General features: G+C 34.3%; 2 protein-coding genes across 2 annotated transcripts; one reads left to right on the top strand and one right to left on the bottom strand.

Moving 5' to 3' along the window:
• Window positions 1-330: 330 nt before the first annotated feature.
• LOC123251942 (high affinity immunoglobulin epsilon receptor subunit beta-like) lies at window positions 331-10297 on the bottom strand. The gene is made up of 6 exons (XM_044681280.1): window positions 10154-10297; window positions 8631-8765; window positions 4285-4341; window positions 3752-3898; window positions 2779-2865; window positions 331-447 (listed from the first exon to the last, which is right to left on the bottom strand). Exons 1-6 carry the CDS (start codon window positions 10295-10297, stop codon window positions 331-333), a joined length of 687 nt encoding a protein of 228 aa, XP_044537215.1.
• Window positions 10298-22608: 12311 nt separating this feature from the next.
• Window positions 22609-23568, top strand: LOC123252735 (olfactory receptor 14I1-like). Its single transcript, XM_044681987.1, has one exon. It carries the CDS (start codon window positions 22609-22611, stop codon window positions 23566-23568), a length of 960 nt encoding a protein of 319 aa, XP_044537922.1.
• The last annotated feature ends 2873 nt before the right edge of the window (window positions 23569-26441 follow it).

Genomic DNA, 26441 nt, shown 5'->3' with positions numbered 1-26441 from the left:
CCGATTTCATTAGTGTAGAGGACAGTTGGTGAAGCAGTTCTGATAGCAAGGTACATTTACAGTTTCTCTGTAACTTATCTTATGGGCTTGCCTGTGGCACTGAGAAGTTAAGTGATTCCTGGCCCCCCAGCAAGGTCACACATTCAGTTTGTTGCAGAAATAGGACTTGAACCTCTATCTTCCTAGCTCTGAGATCTTCTCATTATACACTAAGCCGTGCTGCCTCTGGAAAATGATAGAATGTATGGAAAATGTGTTGTTCAATGGCTTTGTCTGGAGGGTGCTGGGTTTTGGGTAGGAAAGAGATCACAACTGCTAACAAGATATGAATTAAGGGTCATATTGCTCATAGCCTTCTTGCTGGGAATTTATCTCTTCATAAGGATCAGGTTGAAAGAGAAGGTCTTCATAAGGGTTTTCTGGCTCGGTGGATTTGTCTTCAGGAACCTGCAGAAGCACAATTCAAAATCTAATGGATATGACTTTCACCAGTCACTGCCCATCCTTATTCTCATCAGCCATATCTTGCTTTTTCCAAGCTATTTCTTCCCTTTCTCTCTGACTACCAGTCTTTATATTCTGGCTCTCCCTATCACAATTGGTTGCTTTCCCATGTAGAATTAATGAAAACTACAACAGCATTGAGGTTGGGCACTTCCACATTCTCCAAACAAAGAGAAAGGAGAAATGTTTTAAATCTGAGTTCTTAGATGGTTAGGAAAATTTTTGGAAGGCAGAATATTCTCTGATATCCCCTATTCCTCCCCTAAAAGGGGGAATCCCTTCTTTAGGAAAACATACCTTAACATATGAAATAAATATGGAATGTGTAGAAACAAAGAAAGGTATAACATGGATTTCATACAAAATCATACAATCACATGCTTTTGAGAGTAGGATAGGAAATTAGAGGTCATCTAGACCAACCCACATATGAAAGGAATCCCCAATATAATATAGCCTACAAGAAAAGTTATATTGTTTGTGTGTGTGTGTGTTTCCAAAAGCAAATCTAATTGTGTTTCTTCACAATTTGCCTCCCTCATACTTGGGTCTGTTCTTTGGGATCAAACTGAAAAATTCTAATCCCTGTTCCCCATGGCAATCATTCAAATACTTGAAGACAAATATCATATCTACCCTGCTCCCAAGACAAATGTTGTTCTCTCCAGATTAAATATCCCTGTCTTTCATCTAATTTCTATATGACGTAGACTCATTGTCCATCTTCCTTTTCACCTTACTCTCAATGAATTAAAACTTATCAATGTTCTCCTCAAACTGCACTGCCAAAAGTTCTTTGATTATTGAATGTATATATATATATATAATCTCATGTTTTGTCTTAGAAGGACATATCAGTTCCAAGGCAGAAGAGCAATAAGGGATGACTATATTAAATCCCACAGCTAGGGAGATTCTAGGGAGAGTTTGAATTGAGACATCAATTGAGAAGGCAATAATGTGAAAATAGCTACAAACAAAACCTCAGAGAAAATACTAATTGAATCAAACCCAACTAAAATTCCTTGAAGATTTAAAGAAAAAAGGATGAGATTGATAGGGAAAAAATGGGAGAAAAAGTGAGAGTGATGCAAGAAAATTATGACAAGAAAATAAATATCATTTTTAAACAGTTACAGAATTATGAAAAAATACCATAAAAAAGGAGTGGCCTAACAGTAAAAGACACAAAGAGTCACTAAAGAAAAGAATTTCTTAAAAAGCAGATGAGGCAAAAAAATGTAGGGTAGGCCAAATAGAAAAGCAAGTTCAAAAATTCACTGAAGAAAATAACTTGTTAAAAACAGATTTGTCCAAATGAAAAAGGAAGTAAAAAATTCACTGAGGAAAATAGTTCCATAAAAATAAGAACTGGCAAAATGGAAACTAATGAAGCCACGAGACATCAAGAACTAACAAAATTATAAATGAAAAAAATCCCTTTTTTTGCTTTTATGTCTAATTTGGAAAAATGTTTTACATTATTTTTTCAAATATATAATTTATATCATATATCTTGGTAAGTTAAGGAATGAGGTTGGAATGAGAAAAATTTGGAACTCAAAATTTAAAAAGAATATTAAAACAATTATACAAGTATAACCCAGTGGAATTGCTCCTCAGTTCAGGGAGGGGTTGGGAAGAGGGGAGGGAAAGAACATGAATCATGTAACAATGGAAGATATTCTAAATAAATAAAATAATTAAAAATAAGAATGTTTAAAAATAGCAGGGATATTTTTATTTAACGAATTATAGAAAAATTCTCTGACAAAGGTCTAATTTCCCAAATATATAAAGAACTAAGCCAAATCTTGATGCAAATCTAAACAACTCTAAACTATCACCTCACACCTAGCAGATTGGCCAATATGACAGTAAAGGAAAATAATAAATGTTGGAGGGGATGTGGCAAAACTAGAACACTAATTTATTGCTGGTAGAATTGTGAATTGATCCAACCATTCTGGAAGGCAATTTAGAATTATGCCCAAAGGGCGTTAAAAGAATGCCTGTCCTTTGATCTAGCAATACCATTACTGGGTTTGCATTCCAAAGAGATTTTTAAAAAAGTGAAAGGATCTGTTTGTACAAAAATATTTATACTTGTGCTTTTTGTGGTGGTAAAACAATTGGAAAATGAAGGACAAGTCACCTGACTCATATTTTCTAGTCTTTACCATTCCTGTGGCCTAGAACCAATACATGATATTGATTCTAAAATGGAAAGCAAGAGTTTTTTTTAATAAATAACAAATTTTATAAAAAGGGCACCTTGATCTGAAAGGCAGAAAAGGCAACAATGAAGCTTGAGATGGAGAACTCCATAGCAGCCAGTGTGAGCTTCCCTAAAACAAAGCCCTGAAAGATAGAAGGATCAAACAGAAATCACTGAAGCATAATAACATGATTATGAAGAACATAATTCCAAAGGCCACAGAAGTTAGATTGGGTTTGGCCTTTCCCTATGGGAGCCTGAAATAATGCTTGGGAACCTGACTTCTTGGGGGAGTTTTTCACTTTAAACTTTGGAACAGTAGGATGAGGGGATTGAAAGATGATGAAGTATATCAGGTGGTGACAAAATAACTCTATCTTGTGAGCCCTATCTCTTTGTTTCCTTTCTGCTACCTCCTATCTTCTCCCTTGCTCCTTGACCTATTCCAGTCATCACCTGCAGTTAACTAAGTACTTAGGGACTAAATTACTTTCCTGCTCTGGCTACTCTGGGTAAACTGCCAAGCCCAGAATAAGTAAGACACTCCTTTCTGTGTTCAAATTTGCCCTCACAGACTTACTTACTAGTTGAGCCTAAAATCTTGCCTCAGTTTCCCCATATGTAAAATGAGCTAGAAAAAGAAATGACAATGTCTACCAATATCCTTGGCAAAAAAAGGCCCCAATGGGTTCGCAAACAGTTTTACAATTGAAATAACTAAAAATAAAACCTTTCCTTCTACTTTAGCAGAATTTCTCTTCAGATAGGACAAGAAAGATCTATATAATAAGGTTCTCTTATACCTTATTTCTGAACTTACTGGAGCCAAAATGTTGAGACAGGTGAGATACTATCTGGAGATGTTTCCTGAGATCTTCAAACTTACAGATTTCCCTACATTTACTCTGAAAGAGACTGAACTCAGCTACTTAGGCTCTTATGATTCACACAATTCTTATTATGAAAAATGAAGGGAGAAATTCAGGTTCTTTTGTAGTGTCAGATATATAAAAAAATAGAAATACTTACTTTGATTATGACTATGTCCTTAAAGCATGTGAGTATTTGGTTAGAATTCTGGCAATCATAATTTCCAATCATGTAGATGTAAATTATAATTATCCCAGAGAGTGCAGCCAAGGAACTTAGAATGTTCATTACCAGGCAGCATTTTACCTGAAGGAAAGACTTTAAATTTTACATGCCCTTATTCCCACATTTTTTTCTTGCAATCTAGGATGAATCCCTCTTTGTCTCTCAAGGGTCCTTTAATTCAAGAGAGGGGTATTAATAAGTAATACTTGATTTTCATTTTGATCAACTTCTTGACATTAGTGACTACTCTAGGTAGAATAGACAAGAAACAATTCTTTCCTCCAAGAAGTTGTTATGATTTCTGGCTCTGTGCATTGCACCCAGGAAGAAACTAGTAAAGTTTCTTGAGACAATTTTTTCCTGATCTTGAAAATGAGAGAATGCTTACTATTTTCTGGAGATATAAAAAAATATGCTAAATTTTCTTTTTAGCTCCCAGCGGATGAAAGGGCAATATTGTCACTCACCAGAGCTTTGGAAGAAATCTTTGCAGAAACAAGTGAGAAAATGCCAGAGATGGTGAACTGTCAATTAGAGAAAACTGAATCAAATTCAAATCAAATGGGTCCAATCCCACACTTCCCCAAATCTTTAATAATTCTTTACATTTCCTGAAGTCCCATTTCTGATATGATAAGAAACCAAAAAAAGAAGTAGAAAAGAAGAAATAGGATATTTCTTTGCAATAATTTTTGCTAGACTATACTATTTCCTCTAACTTTTCTCATACTGGTACTAATTAAGTAATCCGCATTAATTAAATTCTTGCCAACTCTGTGCTCTGAGAAGACTAATAAGGATTCTCTTCCCTGGAAACTAAAGGGAAAACATGTGATGAAGAGCCAGTTATCCAAAATTCAAAACTAAAAATCCTATCAAAATGCACAAATCAAGTTCTTTTTTATTAGAACTAACATAAAATACATCTGATTGACATTGCCTCTAAGCTCAAGTATTAGTACTGTCCCCATAATTGGTTACACACACACACACACACACACATATATATATATATGTATATATGTATATATGTATATATATATATATATATAGTAAATAAATTGCCATGCTCATTCACAAGTGAATCTGGGAAAAAATCATTAATATAGACTTGATGGAAAACTCAAAGACACTGGTAAGAAACCAACTGATTGGTTGTATGATGATGAAGAGAGTCTGAGTTCAGTTGTCCATGGTTATTTCTGGCAGTGGTGAGATTATTGTATTTTCCTTCCACAAATTTCATTTTAAAAATTTAATAAAAATATATTCTACTGAAAATTTTTAATTTAAACATTAAAGTTATAAAAAAAATTCTGTTTTTGACAATCTTGACCCCTGGTGAATTTGGGAAATAAATTCATGAGTGTGTTCAGGGGCCTTTTCTTTTCNCATACATACATACATATATATATATATATGTACATATGTATGTATATATATATATATATAGTAAATAAATTGCCATGCTCGTTCACAAGTGAATCTGGGAAAAAATCATTAATATAGACTTGATGGAAAACTCAAAGACACTGGTAAGAAACCAACTGATTGGTTGTATGATGATGAAGAGAGTCTGAGTTCAGTTGTCCATGGTTATTTCTGGCAGTGGTGAGATTATTGTATTTTCCTTCCACAAATTTCATTTTAAAAATTTAATAAAAATATATTCTACTGAAAATTTTTAATTTAAACATTAAAGTTATAAAAAAAATTCTGTTTTTGACAATCTTGACCCCTGGTGAATTTGGGAAATAAATTCATGAGTGTGTTCAGGGGCCTTTTCTTTTCACTATTCTGTGTCATTTCCTGATGTTAACTTTCCACTATATTTTCCTTCATCAGCCATTCTTCTCTCTAAAATGTGTCAACAGATAACACCTTATATAAAAAGTAATTTAAGCTATCTCAGAGGTCTAAGGAATCCAAAAGAAAGTTTTAAAACACATATACTTCTCTTCCGCTCAATCAGACTCCCTTTCTGCACTGCCAACCATGCAACAAAGCCCATCCCTATACCGTAGATGCTTCCCCGTCTTTCTAGTGCACTGTAAATCTAGACTAGGCCATTGACGTTTTTTTGGGAACCACAAAAATCCAGTGCCACAACAGCACTCTAGGCTTTCTGAGCTTTCTGGGGTGGTGAAAAGACAACTTTCACAGTATAGCACTCTGCTGCAAAAGATTTCTGAAGGAGAACAGAGGAACAGAAAAAGGAGTAATTCACATATCTGGCCTTGAAACAAAGTTGAATCCCCACATATTTCCCAGCCTCCCATACCCTCAGAAATATAAATTACAGAAATCTGCCCTATATTAATAGGATAGAAACCCTTTGAGAATAGAAAGTTCTAGTGCTGGGCCAGACAACTAGGGAACAGAGAGAGCAGGATAGGATACCAAATTGAGGACATTGTGTGTGTACAGATGTGGATTGTGGATGTTGTATAGCCTTAGTGAAAGTATGGCATCCAGATAGTATCCGTTCTATTTCTCCAAAATCACTTATGTCAGAAACAGTCTGGTGAACAAAGAATTGTCCAGATTGGGAGAAGGATGAAACAATGAGATTTAACTCCAGGGAAACCACTATCAAAGGGCAGGGAAGTAAGGTAGTGAAAAATAGTGGAAAATTTAAAAAATGCCTGAAATTACCAAATATCTTAAGAAAAAAAGAAAGACTTAAGATCTCAAACAAAAGCATATAAATAAGTAGGGAAAACACTGAAAGCAAAAGCTTATATATGGCTATTAGATCTACTAAATGAGTTTAAGCATCTCAGAATAAATATTAGAAAATTAAGAAAAATAATTCAACACTTGATAAAACAAAGGACTATGTTGAATTTGAAGAAAATATGGAACCTCAAAACATTGTTCCTTCCTTGTTCAAAAAGAGAAATTGGTACTATGAGAGCAAAAGTTATGACCTGCATAGAAAAATTACGTGCAAAAGAGAAAAAAAAACATTGATTCAATGACAAGTCTCACAAAGAAACAAAAGAAAATAATAAATGCAAATACAATAATGCAAATACAAATAAGTAAAGGAAAATCTGAATAAGAGGGAGAGAAAAGACCCCCAATGGCATTAAAAAATGTACACTCTCCAAGCAAAAGCATATTGATCTTGAAGATAGGACATATAGAAACCATCTGAAGATTGTAGATTTCCCTCAAGAATATGACAAAAATAAAAATAAAAATCTGTAAATACCATAGTGCAAGAGAATAGTCTGGGACTTCTGAACAGATAAAATTATATACAAATGGAAATAAATCATAGATTCCCTTTAAAAATAATCACAACCAGAACTACAATTACTCACTTTTAGTAATTAAATAAAAATGTTCTTCAAATTCAAAGGAAAAGAAATTCAAATAACAGAATAGTTTTTTTCTTTTATCTCCAAAAAACAGTGGGGTGAAAAGTAAATAATATATATATTTTTTTAAACCCTTGTACTTCGGTGTATTGTCTCATAGGTGGAAGAGTGGTAAGGGTGGTCAATGGGGGTCAAGTGACTTGCCCAGTGTCACACAGCTGGGAAGTGGCTGAGGCCGGGTTTGAACCTAGGACCTCCTGTCTCTAGGCCTGACTCTCACTCCACTGAGCTACCCAGCTGCCCCAATAATATATTTTTAAAAGGAATTAAGTTTAGAAAATAGGTCTGGGTGACATACCTTGCAAATCTGAGCTTCACCTATAAATGAAAGAAAAATGGAAATCCAAAAAAAAAAAAAAAAAGCTGGAATCATTCTTAGAAAAACTGCTTAAATTCAAGAGAAGTAGAAGTGCTGCACTCAAAGAAAGTGAAAGCAAAATGGTGACACCAGAAAAAGTAGGATCAAGCTTCTTTTTAAATGTTCACATGGAGATTAGAGTGAAGGCTGAAGGTGGAGAAAATAGTAGAGTCATTCCTGGAGCATTATGGATAGAACATGGAGACACTGTTTTTAGGTGAAACAATATTTTGGGGGAATTATACTACAAAATATATGGTTGCATGAAACAGAGAATAGAGCAAGGGAAAAGAAAGAAGTGTGTGATGTGCCCTGTTCAAGTTGAGGACTAACACTGTGAGGAAGGTAACTCTAAAGGTCTCTCAGGAAGAAAAAGACCTTTAGGGTGAAATATTTAAAAGGAGAAGGAAAAGCAAGTAGTCTTAGCTTTGAATGGTCCTATAAATGAAAAGATATTGTCTGTAGAGAGACAGGGATTTTGTGCTAGGTATGATCTGGAGATTTTGTACTTGAAAAGTTCATTTGCCCATAATTTCTAGTATGTTTTCTAGCTCTGACCCTATATTTTGTTCTATTTTCTTTGGGAACCCTAATATTCAATGATGTTATCTCCTTGGAAGAAAACAAAATGTTTTCATTTTCCTTCTGGAGAAAGATAGAAGTTTTCCATCTCTTTCTTTTTATTCCCTGCTCTTACAAGTGATGAGTTGTGATCTTTCTGGCAAATTTATCTTTAACTCATTGACTTATGTGAAGAATCCACAGCTGAATAAAAATGTGACTCCCTAAGAAATAATTTGAACATATTAATATTAAGTGTGACTAGTGAGGGGAAGACGAAATGAAGCATGAAGTTCAATGACATTCTTTCTTGAAATCTCACTGAGATCTTCAACAAGTCACTTGTCCTTTCTGGGATTCAGTTGCAAACACAAAACTTGTAAGAGAGGCTTTCTTTAGATGATGACAAAGCTTTCTTCCAATCAAGTTATTCTATGCTCCATAATCTAAGGGTTCCAAATGAAAAATTTTATGATATCCCAGAAAAGTAATTTCAAAATGAACTTACACTCAATCCTCCCCAAAGTCCATAGCCTGAAATAAGGACTCCTAAATTCCATTTTCCATATGTTCCTATAGGCAACCATGAGGACCAACTTATCCATAAGCTGGTATTAATCAGGCCGATTAAGATCTGAAATGCCTGGATGGGAAAAAGAGACTATCACAAAGGAGATACTTCATAATATGAGATTCCCTATTTGAAGAATATCTAAGTCCAACATTGTATTTGTATCTGTGTCATGACAGCCAGTTTAAGGAAGAAGCCCCAGAACACTGGGGCCCATCTGCCAAGGTATTAGAAGATTTAAGCTGTATTTCTAAAATTGGAAATAGGTTTGATGCTAGAAAACTTTTTTAGGCTTAAATATGGCCAGGAAGTGCTTTCAGATATCAGGTAGTCTTAATCAAGTATGCACTATATGGCCAGTACTATACTAGGTAGTAGAGTCATGGACTGGGAGTCAGGAAGACATGAGTCCAAATCCACTCTCAGATATTTACTTAATCAATAAGTGTTTGCCTCAGTTTCATAATCTGCAAAATAGGGATATTAGTAACACTTACCTGCTAGGAATCTCTTGAGAATAAAATGAGATCATATTTATAAAGTACTCTGTGATCATGAAAGCACCATATACATGTTATCATCATCATCATCATCATCATCATCATCATTATTATTGAATTCACAAGCTCTTTGGAAAAATACAATCCATGCAAGAATTCCTTATTGAAATATGAGTTAGTATATGATTAATGCCCTCTCTTCCTCCCTCTCCTCTCCTGTCCTCTCATCCTCTGCTCCTCTCCTTTCTCTCTTTACTCCTTGCTAAATCTGCTTGTCTTTTTAAAAAATATGAAATTCTCTGATTCTCTTTGATAGCTGATATGCTCAAGTCTTCTTTCTCTTTTTTTTTCCCTAACCAAGATCCCCAATGACTCCTATTAAGAAAAGTTTACCAAAACAACAAAAAGAACCCCTTTCTTATGCTATCTTCTTTTCTGAGTTACCATCTCTATAAGTTTCAGACTTCATACATATCCCCAGTATTCTACTTTTTCCTTGATCCCTGATCTTTGTGTCTTCTCTACCTTACTCTCCCACATAGTAACCACTGTTAGAAGACTTAAGGAATCTTCCTCATGGGCAGTAGTTATAGGACTGATTTTTGTGCAAATGCATCATTTTCCTTATAAGTAAAATATTTTCAAATATTATCAATGCACACATTTAATTAGTATTGCTAATCGTAGATATTGTTTGCAAGGAAAAGTTGAGAATATGAGTACTTGGGGACAATATGTGGCTATTTTTGACTAGTAAAGCTAAAAATGCTTCTCTCGTGTAATTTAAGGGTAGAAGAAATAAAGTTTCTTTATTGCAGTTTTAAAAATAGGTCCCTAAATCCAACAATCCCTGATATTTTCAGTTATTAATTTATTTTTTAAAAGGCAAACCCTATATCTCCTAGGTGACAATACTTGGGTATGACTAAATCAGTTCTAAAGAAATGGCAATTGACTTACACCAAGCAATTGTAGTAGGTTCTTCAAGAATGTCCTCAGCTCATCTTTTATCCTGGATGGAGAATTGACAATCTCTGCTTTCCCTGGATTGATGTCATCATCATTAGGTGAAACTATTATAGACTCTGGTACCTCTGATATCATACTGATATAGTAAAACCTGTATCAGGGAATCAGTCAGTCCTCTTTTACTCTTTTACCAACTCCAAATACTGACCCTTATAAAGCTTTTATCTCAGGCATCTTTGATGAATCCTTTAATTTCCCCATGAATATTTTCTCAAATGACTAAATTCACCAAACTTCCCAATACCATTTTTGAAGAAATAAAAAAAGAACATTAAAACTATAGCATCCTTTCATATATCTGTATGAAGTCCAAAGACCTAAAGCAATGCCATTGTCCCTCAACTAAATCTGTCTCCCCATCTCTACATTCAGTTTATTTTACTTTTACACACCTAAAAATACACAATCACTTAGAATAATTTCAGCACTGAAGTGGGGGGATGAACTTACTTCATCCAAGTCTACATAGGATATTTATTTGTTTATTTTTTAAAGAATGGTTAATTCATGTAATTACCAAGAGACAGAAATCTCTAGGACCATTTCTTTTTTTTTAATTTAATTTTCATTGTCATGAAAAACACTCCACATTAGTTATTGTTTTAAGAGCACATTCATATGTAACCAAAATCCCAAAATAATATCATAAATACACTAATGTGAAAGATGACTTCAACAGTTCTTTCTCTGGAGGTAGATAGCATTCTCCTTCATAAGTCTTTCAGGGTTGTCCAAGATCATTTCATTGCTGAGAGTAGTCAAGTGTTCACAGATAATCACTGTACAGTATTGCTGTTACTGTGTGCAATGTTCTCCCAGTTGTGCTTATTTCACTCTGCATCAATTCATGTAGGTCTTTCCAGATCTTTCTGAGATCATCTTGCTTATCATTTCTTATAGCACAATAATGCTATTACTAACATGTACCACAATTTGTTCAGCTATTCCCCAATTGATGGACATCCCTTTAGATTCTAATTCTTTGTTACCACAAAAAAGAGTAGCTATAAATATTTTTATGAAAATTAAGCCTTTAAAACTTTTATCATTGGGATATGCTTGAAAAAAGTAGGACAGCTAGGTAGCAGTAAATAGAGTCCTGGGCCTTCAGCCAGGAAGACTCATTTCCCTGAATTCAAATGTGGCATGGGACACTTACTAGCTGTATGATGCTGAGCAAGTTACTTCACTCTGTTTGCCTCAGTTTCTTCATCTGTAAAATGGGATAGAGAAGGAAATGGCAAGCCATTCTAAATATCTTTGCCAAGAATCCCCATATGGGAGTCACAAAGAGTCAGACCTATTTGAAATAATTGAACAAGCCCCTAATTTCTGATAGACACTGAAAGTCGATAGCAAATAATAACTCTAACTTTTTAGAAAAAAGAACAATGCTCTCAAAATTCTTGTTTCATATTTTCTTGACTTCACAGAAAATGAAAACAAAAGAAATACAAAACACAAGCAAAAGCAATAAAAGCAACAATAATTCCCCCCAGGACAAACCATTAGAGGACAAATGAAGTATTTTCAAAGTTTTCTTGACTAAGTAGTAGATAAATATGATTTTTACAAAGGGTCTATTTCTATTTCAGATCTATTTACAAGGACAGAGAGAAGAAATACTTTCAAAGAAGCTGGGACAGGGGAAAATACCTATCCTTCCCTGATCCCACCATAGAAACGATGTCTAGAAACCCTGAGTCCTATATCTACATAGCTGAGAATTTACTCTGAGAGACCATCTTCCTATCATTCAAGGGATTTTTAATAGAAAATTCACCAATCCTACCTGGAACTCTTCCTAGAACTACAGAGAGTTAGGAACTGGAACCACTCCTTTGTCAGATGTTTCCTTTTTCAGCCTTAGTACATTTCTGAGTCATATGTCTTTAACTGTCTCTGAAATGGCCTTGAACAAGAAAGAAATGTTATCATGGGCCCAAATAACCTTCCTTGTGATATGCCTTTCTTTCAGATGGTCTGTTGTGATGTGTTTGTGCATAGCTGATAGATAATTATCTATAGAAATCACTGTTAGTCAGATATTAGGAAAACGTTTTCATTCTCAATTCTCTTCCCTTTCCCCTTCTTCTGGAAGTAGAGGTGGGAGTGGAGTGGGTTGCTTTATGGAAATAAGAGAAATGAAGTGATATAATTGTGTCAAAGCCACAGCCATGCTTCTCATTTGAGAAGAATGCCAGCACAATGGGTTCACTGGTCTTTTCTTGGTATGGCTGTTGCTATCTTTTTTTTTTTATTATTGATACTGAGATGGCCTAGAGAAGACTAAATGGAACCAAACTTCATTGACAGTTTCAACAATCATTCAGTTTATATAAGAAAGGAATTTCAATCTTCCTGTTTTCGGAGCATAATATATCTAGAATCCCACAGTTATATGCAATGATTCTCAACATTAGAATTCTTCTAGAATCTCTGCTTCTGCAATTGATGAGGTTTTTGAAAATGTGAGTCAGACATTCTATGGAGCCTTTTTTTTACATTATTTCCCCCCTTATTAGACCCACACCATGGGGAATTGAACAAATCAAACTATACTTTTCCTCAAACTCCTGTGACCAGATTATGTCTAAGTGGGGAAGGAAAAGGAATATGAGAATTAACTGTTAATACTAGGCAGAGCCATGTGGAATTGTGACTTCTAACTCCAGTTCTCTAAGTTACAACAAAATATTCTCAACCCTTGAATTCTGAATTCAATACAGTTACAGATCAGAAAAAAATGAGTTTATCCATTAATTCTAGCCATTTAACAAAACAAATCAAATTGTTGATATTTTTTCTTATGAACAATAGGCTTTTGAATTCTGTGTTATTGAGATATTTGGCAAAAGTACAGTGAATCACTAGCAATTTATGCCCCATTCCTGATATAAAATTCAGAATGGAGAATGCTTAATGGACCCACTTCTTTTCAGAAATGAAAATATATCCTTGAATATTCCTAATTTAAATTATTTTATCTTTCAAAGACAAAACCCATCAACAAACAAAAGCTTAGCTCATCAAGTGGCAAAGATGGAACTCTCGAACTTTCTTCATACCCTACAAGGATATGCAATGAATTATCCCAAAACATCAATTTCTCCATTTTAGTTGTATTCCTGAGGACAGAGAGACATGTTTCTTCCCCATTGGTTAGGATAGAATGACTTAGAGATCCCTTAATACTAAGAATTCCACCATCTCATATTTGACTCTGAAAAAAGTCTAGATCTTGAATCTTCATAGCCTAGATATCCAAGATATAGATTTTATCTAAATAATGTTCAAGGGATAACAAATAGAAAATTAGGCATTTGTATCTGTAAATCTTCTTAGGAGTGAAGAATAAGGAGCTGGGAATTAGCACAAATCTTTTCTCTAGTCCATAATACATTTTTGTATTACTTGTCTTTAACAGTCACTGACTTGTCATGGAACATTATAGAACTGTTATCATAGGCCAACATAGTCGCCTCATGACCTGTTTCCTCCAGATGGGCTGAGATGATATGGTAAGACATTATACATTAAAGATTATCTAGACTACTATAATTTAACAGTCAACATGATGTAAACACTTCTCACTCTCCATCTGTTCACTTACTCCTTTTTACCTTGGGCTATGGGAGTATGTGAAATCAAGAAGCTCAAGCACCTCATTGTACTAGCAACACTCTCATCATAGTGAGGCTGCCTGGCATCTTGAATCTTGCAAGGGCAGGGGACTCTTTGCTAATCTCTAGGTAATTTAGTTTGCCACAACTACCATCCACACAATATCTCCTTTTGCCTCCCACCACTTCCTATTCACTGTCTCCCTCTGCCCCTTCCATGGTGTTCTGATGTGAAAGCAAGAGGTATATTTCATGATTCAGTGACCTCATAGACTAAGGCATTTTCTAAGATCACTTCTCAGATTCACTATTGCATCAGCATATCTGTTCCAGTGGTACTTCTTGGGAAATCTTAGTTCCTATATCAGTTAGGAGGATTAGCAGTTCTGTTCTTTCCATTACCACCTCCCTCCCCCCACCCCCAAGATTCCCACTTCTGTTCCATTCAGCTACAGCTGAATGTAGGAGAAATCAGCTAGAAATTTTCCCTCTTTTGACTCTTCTGCCAATTTTCCTTTTCATCATTGAGTCTTTGGGTTCTAATTAATGTGAGCATGTGGGTAAATAAGTTAAAATATAATTTTGGAAGGATAACACTTAGTTAATAATTGTTAACTTCATTGCTACCCATTGCTGGCAAAATGTGTGACATAGAGAATGAGGACTGGTTGAAAGTATGATTTTGATTTTTGCCAAATATAAAAGGATGAAAATTCTTATTTTATTGAGACTGAGAAGGGTATGGTTAATATGACATCAATTATACATGAGAAATCACACAAAACATATTTGTATATTGGAAATGTTGCAAAAAAGCAAGGAAAATAAAGTTTTGTATACATATATATTTCACTTTACCTTTAAAGTTCATCAGTTTTCTCCCTGGAAATGGGTAGTATTTTCCTTCAGAATGGCCTTGGGTCATTGTCTTGATCAGAAACTAATTATTTCATAGCTGATCACTTTGAACAATATTGCTGTATTGTATACAATGATCTGGTTCTACTCACTTCATTGTTACCTCTTGCACTATAATTTCTCTAAGTGCTGGAACTGTGACCAGGAACTCTGAAATTGCTTCCAAGGACCCTGATCCCTTGTGACTGACCACAAGTGCTCCTCTCCTCCCTGGAAATCTGACCCAGAACTGTGTATGAGCAATGAAGTTGTCACATAGCACTGGATTCTGTGCCCAGTGCAAGTTTAGGGTTGCCTGTCATTTCTGAACAGTTGTCCTATTCCCTCACTGTCTCTGAACTGAGAGTTTCCAAAGTTACTGCTACTATTGGCACATCTGTCTCAAAGGCCTACCACTGATGCTGTTACCAGATGTATCCCTCCTCCCTTATATTACTTCTCTTCCCATCACCTTCCTTATTATCTTATTATTCCTCTCCTACTTCTCTATATGATCTTTTTAAAAAATTTTATTTATTTATTTTATTTTTAAACCCTTAATTTCTGTGTATTGGCTCATAGGTGGAAGAGTGGTAAGGGTGGGCAATGGGGGTCAAGTGACTTGCCCAGGGTCACACAGCTGGGAAGTGTCTGAGGCTGGTTTTGAACCTAGGACCTCCTGTCTCTAGGCCTGACTCTCAATCCACTGAGCTACCCAGCTGCCTCTGCTTTATATGATCTTTTAATAACCTCCTCCAAGTTTCCCCTCCCTTTTATTACTCCCCTCCCCATTACCCCATTTTTATTTCCCTTCTATTTCTTTATAGATTTCGATAACCCAGTGAATCTGGCTGTTCTTCCCTCTCTGAGACATTTCCAAAGAGATTAATATTTAAATATTACTTATCACTGCTCTCATCCTCCACTCCATTTTTATAGTATTCTACTCCAATCCTGCTCCTCTTTATGTGATATGATTTACCCCCATTTTACTTTTCCCTTCCCATTTATTTTAGTACAATCCTCTTTTTCACCCCTAGTTTTTTCTTGACATATCCTAAACAGTTTACTACCACACCCTCAATGTATACTTCTAACTACTATGATAATGATAACAATTTTTAAGAGTTACAGATATCATCTTTCCATATAAGAATATAAACAATTTGACCTTATTAAAGCCCTTACATTTTTTCCTCTTTCTTATTTACATTTTTATGTTTCTCTTGAATTTTGTATTTGGACAACAAATTTTCTGTTTAAATCTGGTCTTTTCTTCACGAATGCTTGGAAATTTTCTATTTTATTAAATGATCATACTTTCCTCTGAAAGGATATCATCAGTTTTTATGGGTAGGTAATTCTTGGTTGTAAACTCAGTTCCCTTGCTTTCTGGAATATCATATTTCATCCCTTCAGGTTTTCAATATGGAAACTGCCAAATCTTGTGTAATCCTGACTGGGGCTCCATAATATCTGAATCGTTTATTTTTGTCTGCTTGAAGCATTTTCTCCTTGTATTGTATCCTACTTCTTGTATTGGCCAGATTAGGAATAATGTAGGGCATCGGATAGAACTTTTCAGGGGGCTGCATCTGGCCTGTGGGCTGTAATTTGCCCTTCACTGGTCCAGTATAACTCTATCGTAGAATGTGGTCAGGGAAATAAAATGTTTATAAAGGTATAGAAGGGCCAAATTGGGAATAGCTTTATATGTGAAACAAAGGATGTTCAAGTTGATCCTGGAAGTAATAGGGAGTAATAGGAGTTTATTTGTGAGATGCAGAGTGACAAAAGTAAACAACATGGTGTAACCTGTATTTGAGGAAAATCCCTTTGCAGCTATATGAAGGATTGATTGGAATGGGGAGATATTTGAGGCAGGAAGACAAAAAGGAAAATCATTGCAATAATCCAGGTGAGAGCCTCTGTGAAAGCAGTCATTCAACAAAGATTTATTAAGCTCCTATTCTGTGAGTCACTGTACTGAGGACATAAAGAAAGGGGTGGGGCAAGCAAAAAGTCTGTACTTTTAAGAACTTCCTAAACCCAATGTGAGAAATAACATGTAAACAACTATGTACATAAAAGATATGTATATACACACATGCATATATAACCACATATATACCATATGTATAAAGGACTGGAGGTTATAAACATAAAGAATGCATCAGTATAGAGGAAATGAATTATGTAGAAAAGGAATCAGATTTGCTTTGTTTGATCCCAAAGTCAAAGTAGGAGGCATGATGGGAGGGAGGAGGGATTTAAAGGAACAATAATCTTTCCTGGCAGAAAAAGGTGTAACCAAGGTTCCCAGGACACTCGGACCTTCCAGTATTACTCATGTTCTTTTATTTGCCTGATCTATGACTGAAATCATGGGAGATTAACAAAAACAGATTGGAAAGAATTTTCAATTCCAAGTCAAAAAGTTAATAGTGTCAAGTAGAGCAAGGCTAGCTAGGCTCAGTCAGTAGATGCAGGTTTGTTTCTTTTTTCTGATATGTACTGGTTGTATGACCATGGCCAAGTCACTTAACTTACTTAGGTGTACATGAAAAAACTTTATGGCCATGAGTTGTAAAACAGTTCCTGATGTGCAATAATAAAGTGATTTCCCTCATCTTTGACTCCCCTACAATACGAAAACACAGTTGTGATTCCCCCAGCCCCCAATTAGGGGAATAAGAGAAAGTCAAATAGAATGAACTTTGAAAGAGTGATGTCAATCTGCAACAGATTGAAGGGAATTAAAAGACTTGATTTTGTTTTCTACATAGCTAAGGATTTATGTAGTTATTAGGCTGCATCAAGTTAGCCAAGAAATACACACTGAAAGGGGTGAAATAGTAAAATAGCCTTAAGCATATGAGCTGAGAGATGAACAAAATTTTCTCTTAAGAGCACAGAAATATCATAGCATCTCAGCAAGAATTGATTCAGTCAAGTCATCCTGAGAGCTAGGACCTAAAGGCAGTGGATTCAGTCTTTTTCCTAGTTATTCTACATAAACCATGGTTCCTTGAGATGTTACTGCCTCCTTTTAGAAGAGGCAAAATATTAATAAAGATCTACTGTTATTCAGAAAGTTTTATGAGCCTTGGCCCTGTCATGACTCGTGTACTTACTATTTCAGGAATATATCAAACCCATTCTGGGTCCTATGCCTTAGTTGGAGTCCACTGCCTTTGCCTGAAGTGATCTCAAACTTCTTATACCAGTATTAATCTCCACTGAAAATACAGATCAAGTTAGGATTTTTGTTTGTTTTGTTTTTCTAGACAACCTCTACCAGACTAGAAGTACAGTGACATACACAGGCTCAGTCTCACACTGCTAATTCACACAGAAACTTTGACTGCTTTGTTTCTATACTACTTGCCTTTCCTTAAGAAGGCATACCCTGTTCTGGGGGGCTTAAAATATTGGTGCCACAGTTAGTGTGGGCACCTGATTTGTTTTAGCCCTACTATAACGCAGACCTCCAAAGCTCAATTGATCCACCAGCTTCAATCTATTGGAATAGCAGCGGATTACAAATCGTGGTGTGAAGGAAGCAGTTCATTATGGCTGAAGAAAACTGATTGCCTGATTTTCATTATGAGCATTTACACCTCAGAAATAAGCAATACCTAGTTATGCCTTTTTTGCTATACAATGCAATCTGTCAATGACTTTCAATAAGAAGGCTTTGAATGGGAGATGAATCTGATGTGGGGCCTAGCAATATCATAAAGAAGAAAGAAGAGAATAGTTAAGGAGGGTGAAAAGGCAAAAAGGACTCCGAAGTAACCTTCTGCAGAAGGAGTCTTGGGCATATTGAGAGGGATACATTTTTTTTAGAATTATCAAGTGTAATATATTATAATTATAACATAATGTAGTACAATTAAAAATCAAATAGAATAAAGTCAAATATGTAATTGTCAGAATTAATTATTTCAGATTCTGAGACCCTTCAGTTATTATGGATATCACAGAAAAAGTAGTGAACCTTATTGGATCTATAGGAGATCTATAAAGTATGGATGGCCATACTATAAACAATATATATATATATGTATATATANATCTGTCAATGACTTTCAATAAGAAGGCTTTGAATGGGAGATGAATCTGATGTGGGGCCTAGCAATATCATAAAGAAGAAAGAAGAGAATAGTTAAGGAGGGTGAAAAGGCAAAAAGGACTCCGAAGTAACCTTCTGCAGAAGGAGTCTTGGGCATATTGAGAGGGATACATTTTTTTTTAGAATTATCAAGTGTAATATATTATAATTATAACATAATGTAGTACAATTAAAAATCAAATAGAATAAAGTCAAATATGTAATTGTCAGAATTAATTATTTCAGATTCTGAGACCCTTCAGTTATTATGGATATCACAGAAAAAGTAGTGAACCTTATTGGATCTATAGGAGATCTATAAAGTATGGATGGCCATACTATAAACAATATATATATATATATATATATACATATATATATAATATATGATGATCAAAAAATAAAGAAGATGAGCAAAAGGCAAAGGCAGGAGAAAGGATTTACTTCCTGTTAGGCAATTTATAATGAATTTGGAATAATAATGGAAATTAAGAAGACATTTAAGAGTGATGAGTTGTGCATGAAAAAAACATGTAATGGAAAACTCAGATTGCATTTTGGAACATCTCGAAGATCTTAATAGTATGGTCCAATGAATACTAGATTGAGGGACAGGGTCTTAACAGGTCTAAAGGGAAAACTCTTTGCAGTTATTTATGAAAGTTACTAGTGGCTAACTAATTATTCTCTGGAGAAGGGTCAGAAAGTCCATAGCAACCATAAAAATATTCTATTCACTTGAGATCCAGTGGGAGCTATGGGAACTTTTAGTACCATATTTCTGGGCTCTGAAAGTCATATAGCCTACTCAGATATATGAGTGAAATCAATAGGTTCATAGATATTTTTTAGCCATTACTCCTCTCCTCTGGGTCTCTGAATAAACAATATGAAAAGAGATAAACTCTGGATTGTGTCAGAACTTGAGAGTTGTGACAATAACAACAAAGCCACATTTTCAAGAGGAGAAATCAGATTTCATAATTAAGGTATATTTTATTTTTCCTTACTAACATAAGTTCTCTCAGTTGGTTAATGCATATTGCCAAGTAGTTACTTTGATAGATGGATAGATGATAGAGAGATAAAGGAAAGATGGAAGGAAGGGAGTGAGGGAGGAAGGAAGGAAGGAAAGAAATAATGAAGAAAAAAGAAAGGTGAATGTATTGCTTCAGTAAATAATAAGGTCTCAATCATTTGAAGTTCATTTATCTAGGATATTGTACATTGGATAGCCATTAGGTTGAGATATCTTCTGAGATCTTTTCCAGCTATAAGATTTTGTTAATTATGTTCATCTAGATGACATTTTTACTATCTAAACAAGTTTTAAAACTTGGTTAAAGTATGTATAAATAAATAGCTAAGTAGATTGATGATCATAATGAACATAGGCAAATATTAGACATGTGGATGATAAAAAGATGATAAAAAGATGGGTAAATAGACAAATATTAGACATTTAGAATATATAAAAATAGAAAGATGAAAGGATTGATAGAAAGTGCATTTATTAAGTGTACACTATGTGCCAAATACTGTGATATGAGTCCATTAGCCTCCAGAGTGTCACTGCTGCTTACTAGATGATGAACTTTGAAGCACACTGTTATATTGTATCTTACAACCTCCATTAACTAGTTGTTTGAACATGGACTAATCACTTAGATTCTATGAACAGCTTCTATAGACTCACTGAAAGAAACTGGGACATAATATCAAAAGCACTCAGAATGATTGAGGTCATATACTTTTCCTTGTTCCTATATTTTTAGTTTAATTTCTTCTCTTAGGCCATTCAATTGTGAAAGTTTTTATTCTATCTAGTTTGGAAGTTGAGGCATATATTTGAAAAATCACGATTATCCATATATTTTATAAAGGTCAATGTTATGTCCAGGGATGTAGGTTCTCAAGAATTCTGTCAATAATAATAGTTCCAACAGAGCTTGTATGGGGGGATCCTCCACATATTTGTAGTTTGGAGACCATTGTTGGTTAGTCGCCAGAGGATAGCAAGCCTTTCATGTAGATTTCAAGATCAGTATTCTAAAGTACCTGGCAGAAGACAAGTTGAAAGCTGCAATGAAACGTTTTATGTTTTCTATCACTTCCCTGCAAAATCTGCTAGGATTAGTAAATCTAGAACATCACTTTGATGATAATTCTTTTCTACTTTCTTTCTGAATCATTATCATGGACTTCTCCATTTCTCTCACCAGATCTGAATGTTGTTATTATCATTGTGATTTTATTGCTCTCTTTATTTTCATCTAGCCCTTCTGAGCTACATTTATGGGGTTCTGATAGAAATGGTCCTGGAATCAATTGTTATCCTCTTCTGATTTGCTTACATTCAGTGCTGTATGGAGTATTGTACAAGTGGGTAAAATAACTGCTTTTTCTAACTGAATAAAAGTGTTGTTGTGAGAGTATATCAGAGCCTCATTGAATAAGTGTAATGACTATATTTACAAATGTAAATTTTACTCAAGTATGAGATACTCGATTGTTTCCAGCTTTTGAGTCCATGGATTTAATACACATCCCCATTAATTTAAATTTATAAATTCAGAGAAAAAGAAGAAAATAACATCAATCACTGAAGTATATAGAGTCAGTTTCAAAGTCAGAACAACCTGAATTAAAGACCTCATAGATATGACCCTGAGCAAATCACTTAACATCTTCTTCCTCTAAATAGCTTTCAAAGAGTTTCAATTGCAGAGAAGGTGCCAACCTGCATTGATAGAAGAAGTGTCTTCATTCAGTAATTATCCACACCAATGAAGTCACACATCTAGTCCCTTTCTAATGATAGTAATTCTGTTTTAGGCGTTTGTTTTTGGCAAAAATTCCAGAGTAATGTATTTGACAGAGGAATGCACTAAAGACAGGAAAAATCTGGTTTAATGGCTTTGCTGCCTTTGAGATCATGGGGAAAACCTATTACCTTTCTAAATTTCAGCTTCCTTGTCTATAAAATAGGAATAACAATAACTGACATCCTAACCTCACAGTGTCAATCTGAGGCATAAATTAAATCATATATGCAAAGAAATTTCTGAACTTTAAAGTACTATGTAATAGCATGTATGTGTGTGTACGTAGAAGTCAATGAGGTTATGAATTCTTAAGGAATATGTAGATATAGATATATTGTTAGATAGGTAATTGACTTGAAAATTGTCAATTATATTAAATGCTAATGCATTTGGATTGATTAATGAATTAATTCAATTTCTTTAAATTTGGGATCATGAAAGAAGTAGGTTAAGACAGATGAGTTATCTCACCCCAGAGTAGGGTTTGGAAGGATAGATGATTTTCATGATGTACCAGTAACTGGTACCAGTATCAATAATGATGATGTTTTCATCATTACTGCCCTAGTATCTGTGGGCTTTGCATATAATGATTGAAAAATTCTTTCTTACTAGATGACTTGATTCAATGACTCCAAATATAAAGTGAAGTGGGGAAATTAACTTAATTCCTAAATTTTTCTTGTCATAGGCTCAGTACTGTACAAAAGCATTTTTTCCTTCCCCAAAATTAAGCTCAATCAACAAGTTAACTGAGATTAAAATGAACTGTAAACTTAATATTTAATTTAAAAGACTCTGGCAGTCATTCTCCAGAAGGTACAACCTGAAGGAAATGTCCCATCACATTTGATAGAATTTTATGTGAATAGCTATCTCAGTTCTCTGCATTGTTTTGCCACTCTTATTTTCCTTTGGTTCTAGATAATGGCCGTGGTCAACTTCACTCTCATCACCGAATTCCTCCTTGTGGAGTATTCCAGTATTAGGGAGATTCAAGTCTTACATGCTGTACTGTTCCTGATGATTTATCTAGCAGCTCTAATGGGGAATCTTCTTACCATCACAGCAATTGCCACTGACCCACACCTTCACTCTCCAATGTACTTTTTTTTGAGTAATTTATCTCTTTTGGATATTGGCTTTATTTCAGTGACTCTTCCCAAATTCATTGTTAATTCTCTGACTGGAATACAATCCATCTCCCTCTTGGGCTGCATGGCCCAGATTTTCCTCTTTATCTTCTTTGGATCAACAGAGATTGCTTTACTCATAGCCATGTCTTATGACCGATTTGTTGCCATCTGTCATCCATTGCATTATGGTGTGACTATGACACCAACTAGGTGTCTCTGGGCAACAGCAGGCTCATGGCTCAGTGGATTCATATATGCTACTATACATACAGGGAACATGTTCCGGTTACCCTTCTCAGGATCCAATGAAATTCACCAGTATTTCTGTGATATCCCTGATGTCTTAAAAGTTGCATCTTCTGAAGTTTTGAATACTGAATTTGTTCTTCTTTTGGCAGGATCAAGTTTTTCTTTGATCTGTTTGGTCTTTTTATTTGTGTCCTATGCTCGCATTTTTTCAAGTGTGCTCAAGATACCCTCTATTGAAGGTCGGTATAAAGCCTTATCTACCTGTGCTCCCCAGTTGATTATTCTGCTTTTATTTCTCCTTTCTGCAATTTTTGCAGCCCTAAAGGCCCCATCAGATTCATCAACAGTTCAAAATCTTCTTGTTGCAATGTCCTACACAATACTTCCTCCATTCATTAACCCCATTATTTATAGCCTGAGAAACCAGAGGATCAAAGTTGCACTGACTAGAATGATCAAGCAGATAATTCTTCCAAAGAAGGAAATGTCCATTCTTGAGTAAATTATAAAGGAAGAATCTGGATGGATGAAATATTATTTCTGCACACTGGTATGTCAATTAAAATGAAGTCAAATTATCAGTCATTTCATTACTTTTAACTTAGAGGAGACAAAAAAATCCACAGAAAAATACTAGCTCAACCACGTATTTTCACTTACAGAAATCAGTGAAGAAAGCATGTTCAAACTTAATGTAAAGAGAATGAGTAGAGTCTGATGTTGTTATATTAATTATTCCAATCAACAGTGGCTCAATTATCCAACTGGATGATAATCATATAATGGAAAAGAATATGGATTTCTTCCTTTCCTCAAAACTCTTTTTTGAGAAGGTTCTCAAACCTAAAAATCCTCATCATATGTCACCTTCCACAGGGAGCCTTCCATGACTTGAGGGGGAACAAAAATCTTTTATTAGAATTTATTTAATACCTTATTTGTAACTTTTGTATATTTATTATTCTTTATTTACTATTATATCTATTTAAATGAAAACCTCACTCTATCTAATAGATTGCAAGCTACTTGATAGTAAAATATTCCAGAAGCAGCTAGTATAACCCTTTGGGCATAATAGCTAATTAACATTTGTTGAATTGAAAATAACTCACTTGGTTTCCTAGGATTTTCTTCTTCATACCTCATACAATAATTTATTGTATAACTTTTTAATATACAAATTCTATCTCCCTTCTCTGCCTCATCACTAGTTGGGTAACTAGCAGTTTGCCTTCAGTTGTGTTCTGCTCTCTTGGAATACTATTTATTTGTTGTCTTCATTTTTATTACAGTTTTTAATCATTAGATAAGGATAAGCTACTAGTTATATTTTGAAAAATGTTTGTTATGAATGAGTGGACCATGTTATTGATAACAACAGAAAACTCCTAGACAAATAACCTTATCCTTAAACTTCTTTTAACATGCTCTCATGCTTTCTCTGGAGACACAGTGGTTCAGTAGTCTTATGTAAACATAGTTCTCATAAAAGCTAGTTGAGTGTACTGCCTAAGATTTTTAAAACTCAAGATTAACCTGTATTAGATCTATAAATAGAAGAGATTTCAGAAGCTATCTAACCCAATTGCCTGTGAAATTAAATGTAATAGACATCCATTGTATGAGTTTTTTGGTATTATTTTTTCTATTTTCTTAAAAAATAGACAAATTAGATTCAGTTTAGTTTGAATGAATGAATTAATCAATAAATCAGCAAAATAACATTCATTTATTAAGTGCTATAAATGTTGTGCTAAGAGTACCTGCAAATTTTACCTGGTATGTGAAACAGATATGTCTCTTCAGCACTAGGCTACTAGTTTAACAAATTTTCATCAAGTTGGATTTAATCCCATAATCTTCCATGATTCAACTATAGAACTTTGAATATTTGATTTCTCTTTCATGTGCCTCAGTTTTCCTCTCTATGAAAATAAGTTTGAAATAGATAGTCTTCAAAGTATTATCCATCTAAAGCCTGTGTGTTCTCCTGCTATAGGCTATTTCATGCCTTCTTTCATCATTTCCTTATTAGATTCTAAGTTAGCTCAGGAGTCATTATATCAAACTATTTAATTTTTGGTGCCTTTTTGAAGACAAAATATCTATTTGAAGAAGAAAATGTAGTAATTCATCAAGTTATTACTTTCTCAAATAGAGATTTATCTAATGTTGAGCTCTTTTTTGAACCTAGAGATAATATTTCCAGAATCAAAACATTTTCTGATTATAAGTGTTTCACCCAATATATCTTCTTATTTCTTTTCCTTATGATGATATAGAAGCTATCACATCACATCACATCATATTATATCATATCATATCATATCATATCACATCATATCAATAAAACAATTTAATTTAAATAGCTTTGGTGTTTCCGATTATTACATTTACAGCCCAGAGTTTCTTGATTATCTATGTTTTTGCCCTAATTTTCACAATCTTCTCTCATTAAGTAATATATAGAATCAGGTTTTCTTAGTGATGGCATTTCTTCCTAATTTTATGTTGAAGAAGAGGAAAAAAATACTATTTTTTCAAATTTAAAATCAGAGATCTTTGATGGCAAGTCACTTTAGAGGACAACTACTCAAAATTTATCACTTTACAGATGAAAAGCTAAAGTCTAGAAAGGTTAATTGGACTGTGTCAGGTCACAGAAGTAGTATATGACAGAGGAAGAATTTATATTTGGTCATTTCCAAACTATGCCACCTTCTTCTATCTCCTACTAGAACTTGGACTCCTGCTTCTGGACCTCTTAATTATGTCAAGTGATTTTTAAATTTTATCTTTCCTTTTACAATGCCATTATACCATTTCTGGGACATTTTAACAGAATTCTTATGTATATATTTCTGTCTCTTTCTAAACCTAGCTTTCCTTAATAATTTGGCTCTCTCCATTAGACTATAATTTTCTGGGAGCTACAGTAAGTTTAATTTTTGTTGCTATCATCAATTAACACAGAACTTGCTGTTCAGCAACTATTTAATAAGTGTCTTCTTTAACTTTTCTTTCATTTGTTCATTCACTCATTCATAAATGCAATGTTTTTTCTCTTGATTCATGGTCTTTCTTCTAGTCTACATTTTTACAGGATGTCAAGAGACATGTTTTTTAATAAGTAAAAGCACAAAGGCAAAGGAGAGTAGAAATATTAAAAGCCTTACAGTAAGGGTTAGGGAAGGCAAGGCATGCTATTATGTGAGAATATAACAAAGCAAAATATAACTAGAATGTAAGAAAAAGAAAAGAAATGATATTTAAGTGTGTAAAAAATTATGAGAAGGGAATAGTCATAAATAATATAAACTTTGATCATGCTGTAGTGATTATGAAACTGAGAGGGTAAATATAGATTAGATCTCA

Source organism: Gracilinanus agilis, chromosome 6, assembly GCF_016433145.1.
Source record: "Gracilinanus agilis isolate LMUSP501 chromosome 6, AgileGrace, whole genome shotgun sequence".
NCBI classification, from domain to species: Eukaryota; Metazoa; Chordata; class Mammalia; order Didelphimorphia; family Didelphidae; genus Gracilinanus; species Gracilinanus agilis.
The sequence above is the reverse complement of the archived record's forward strand: the minus strand, read 5'-3'. Positions and strand labels throughout refer to the sequence as shown.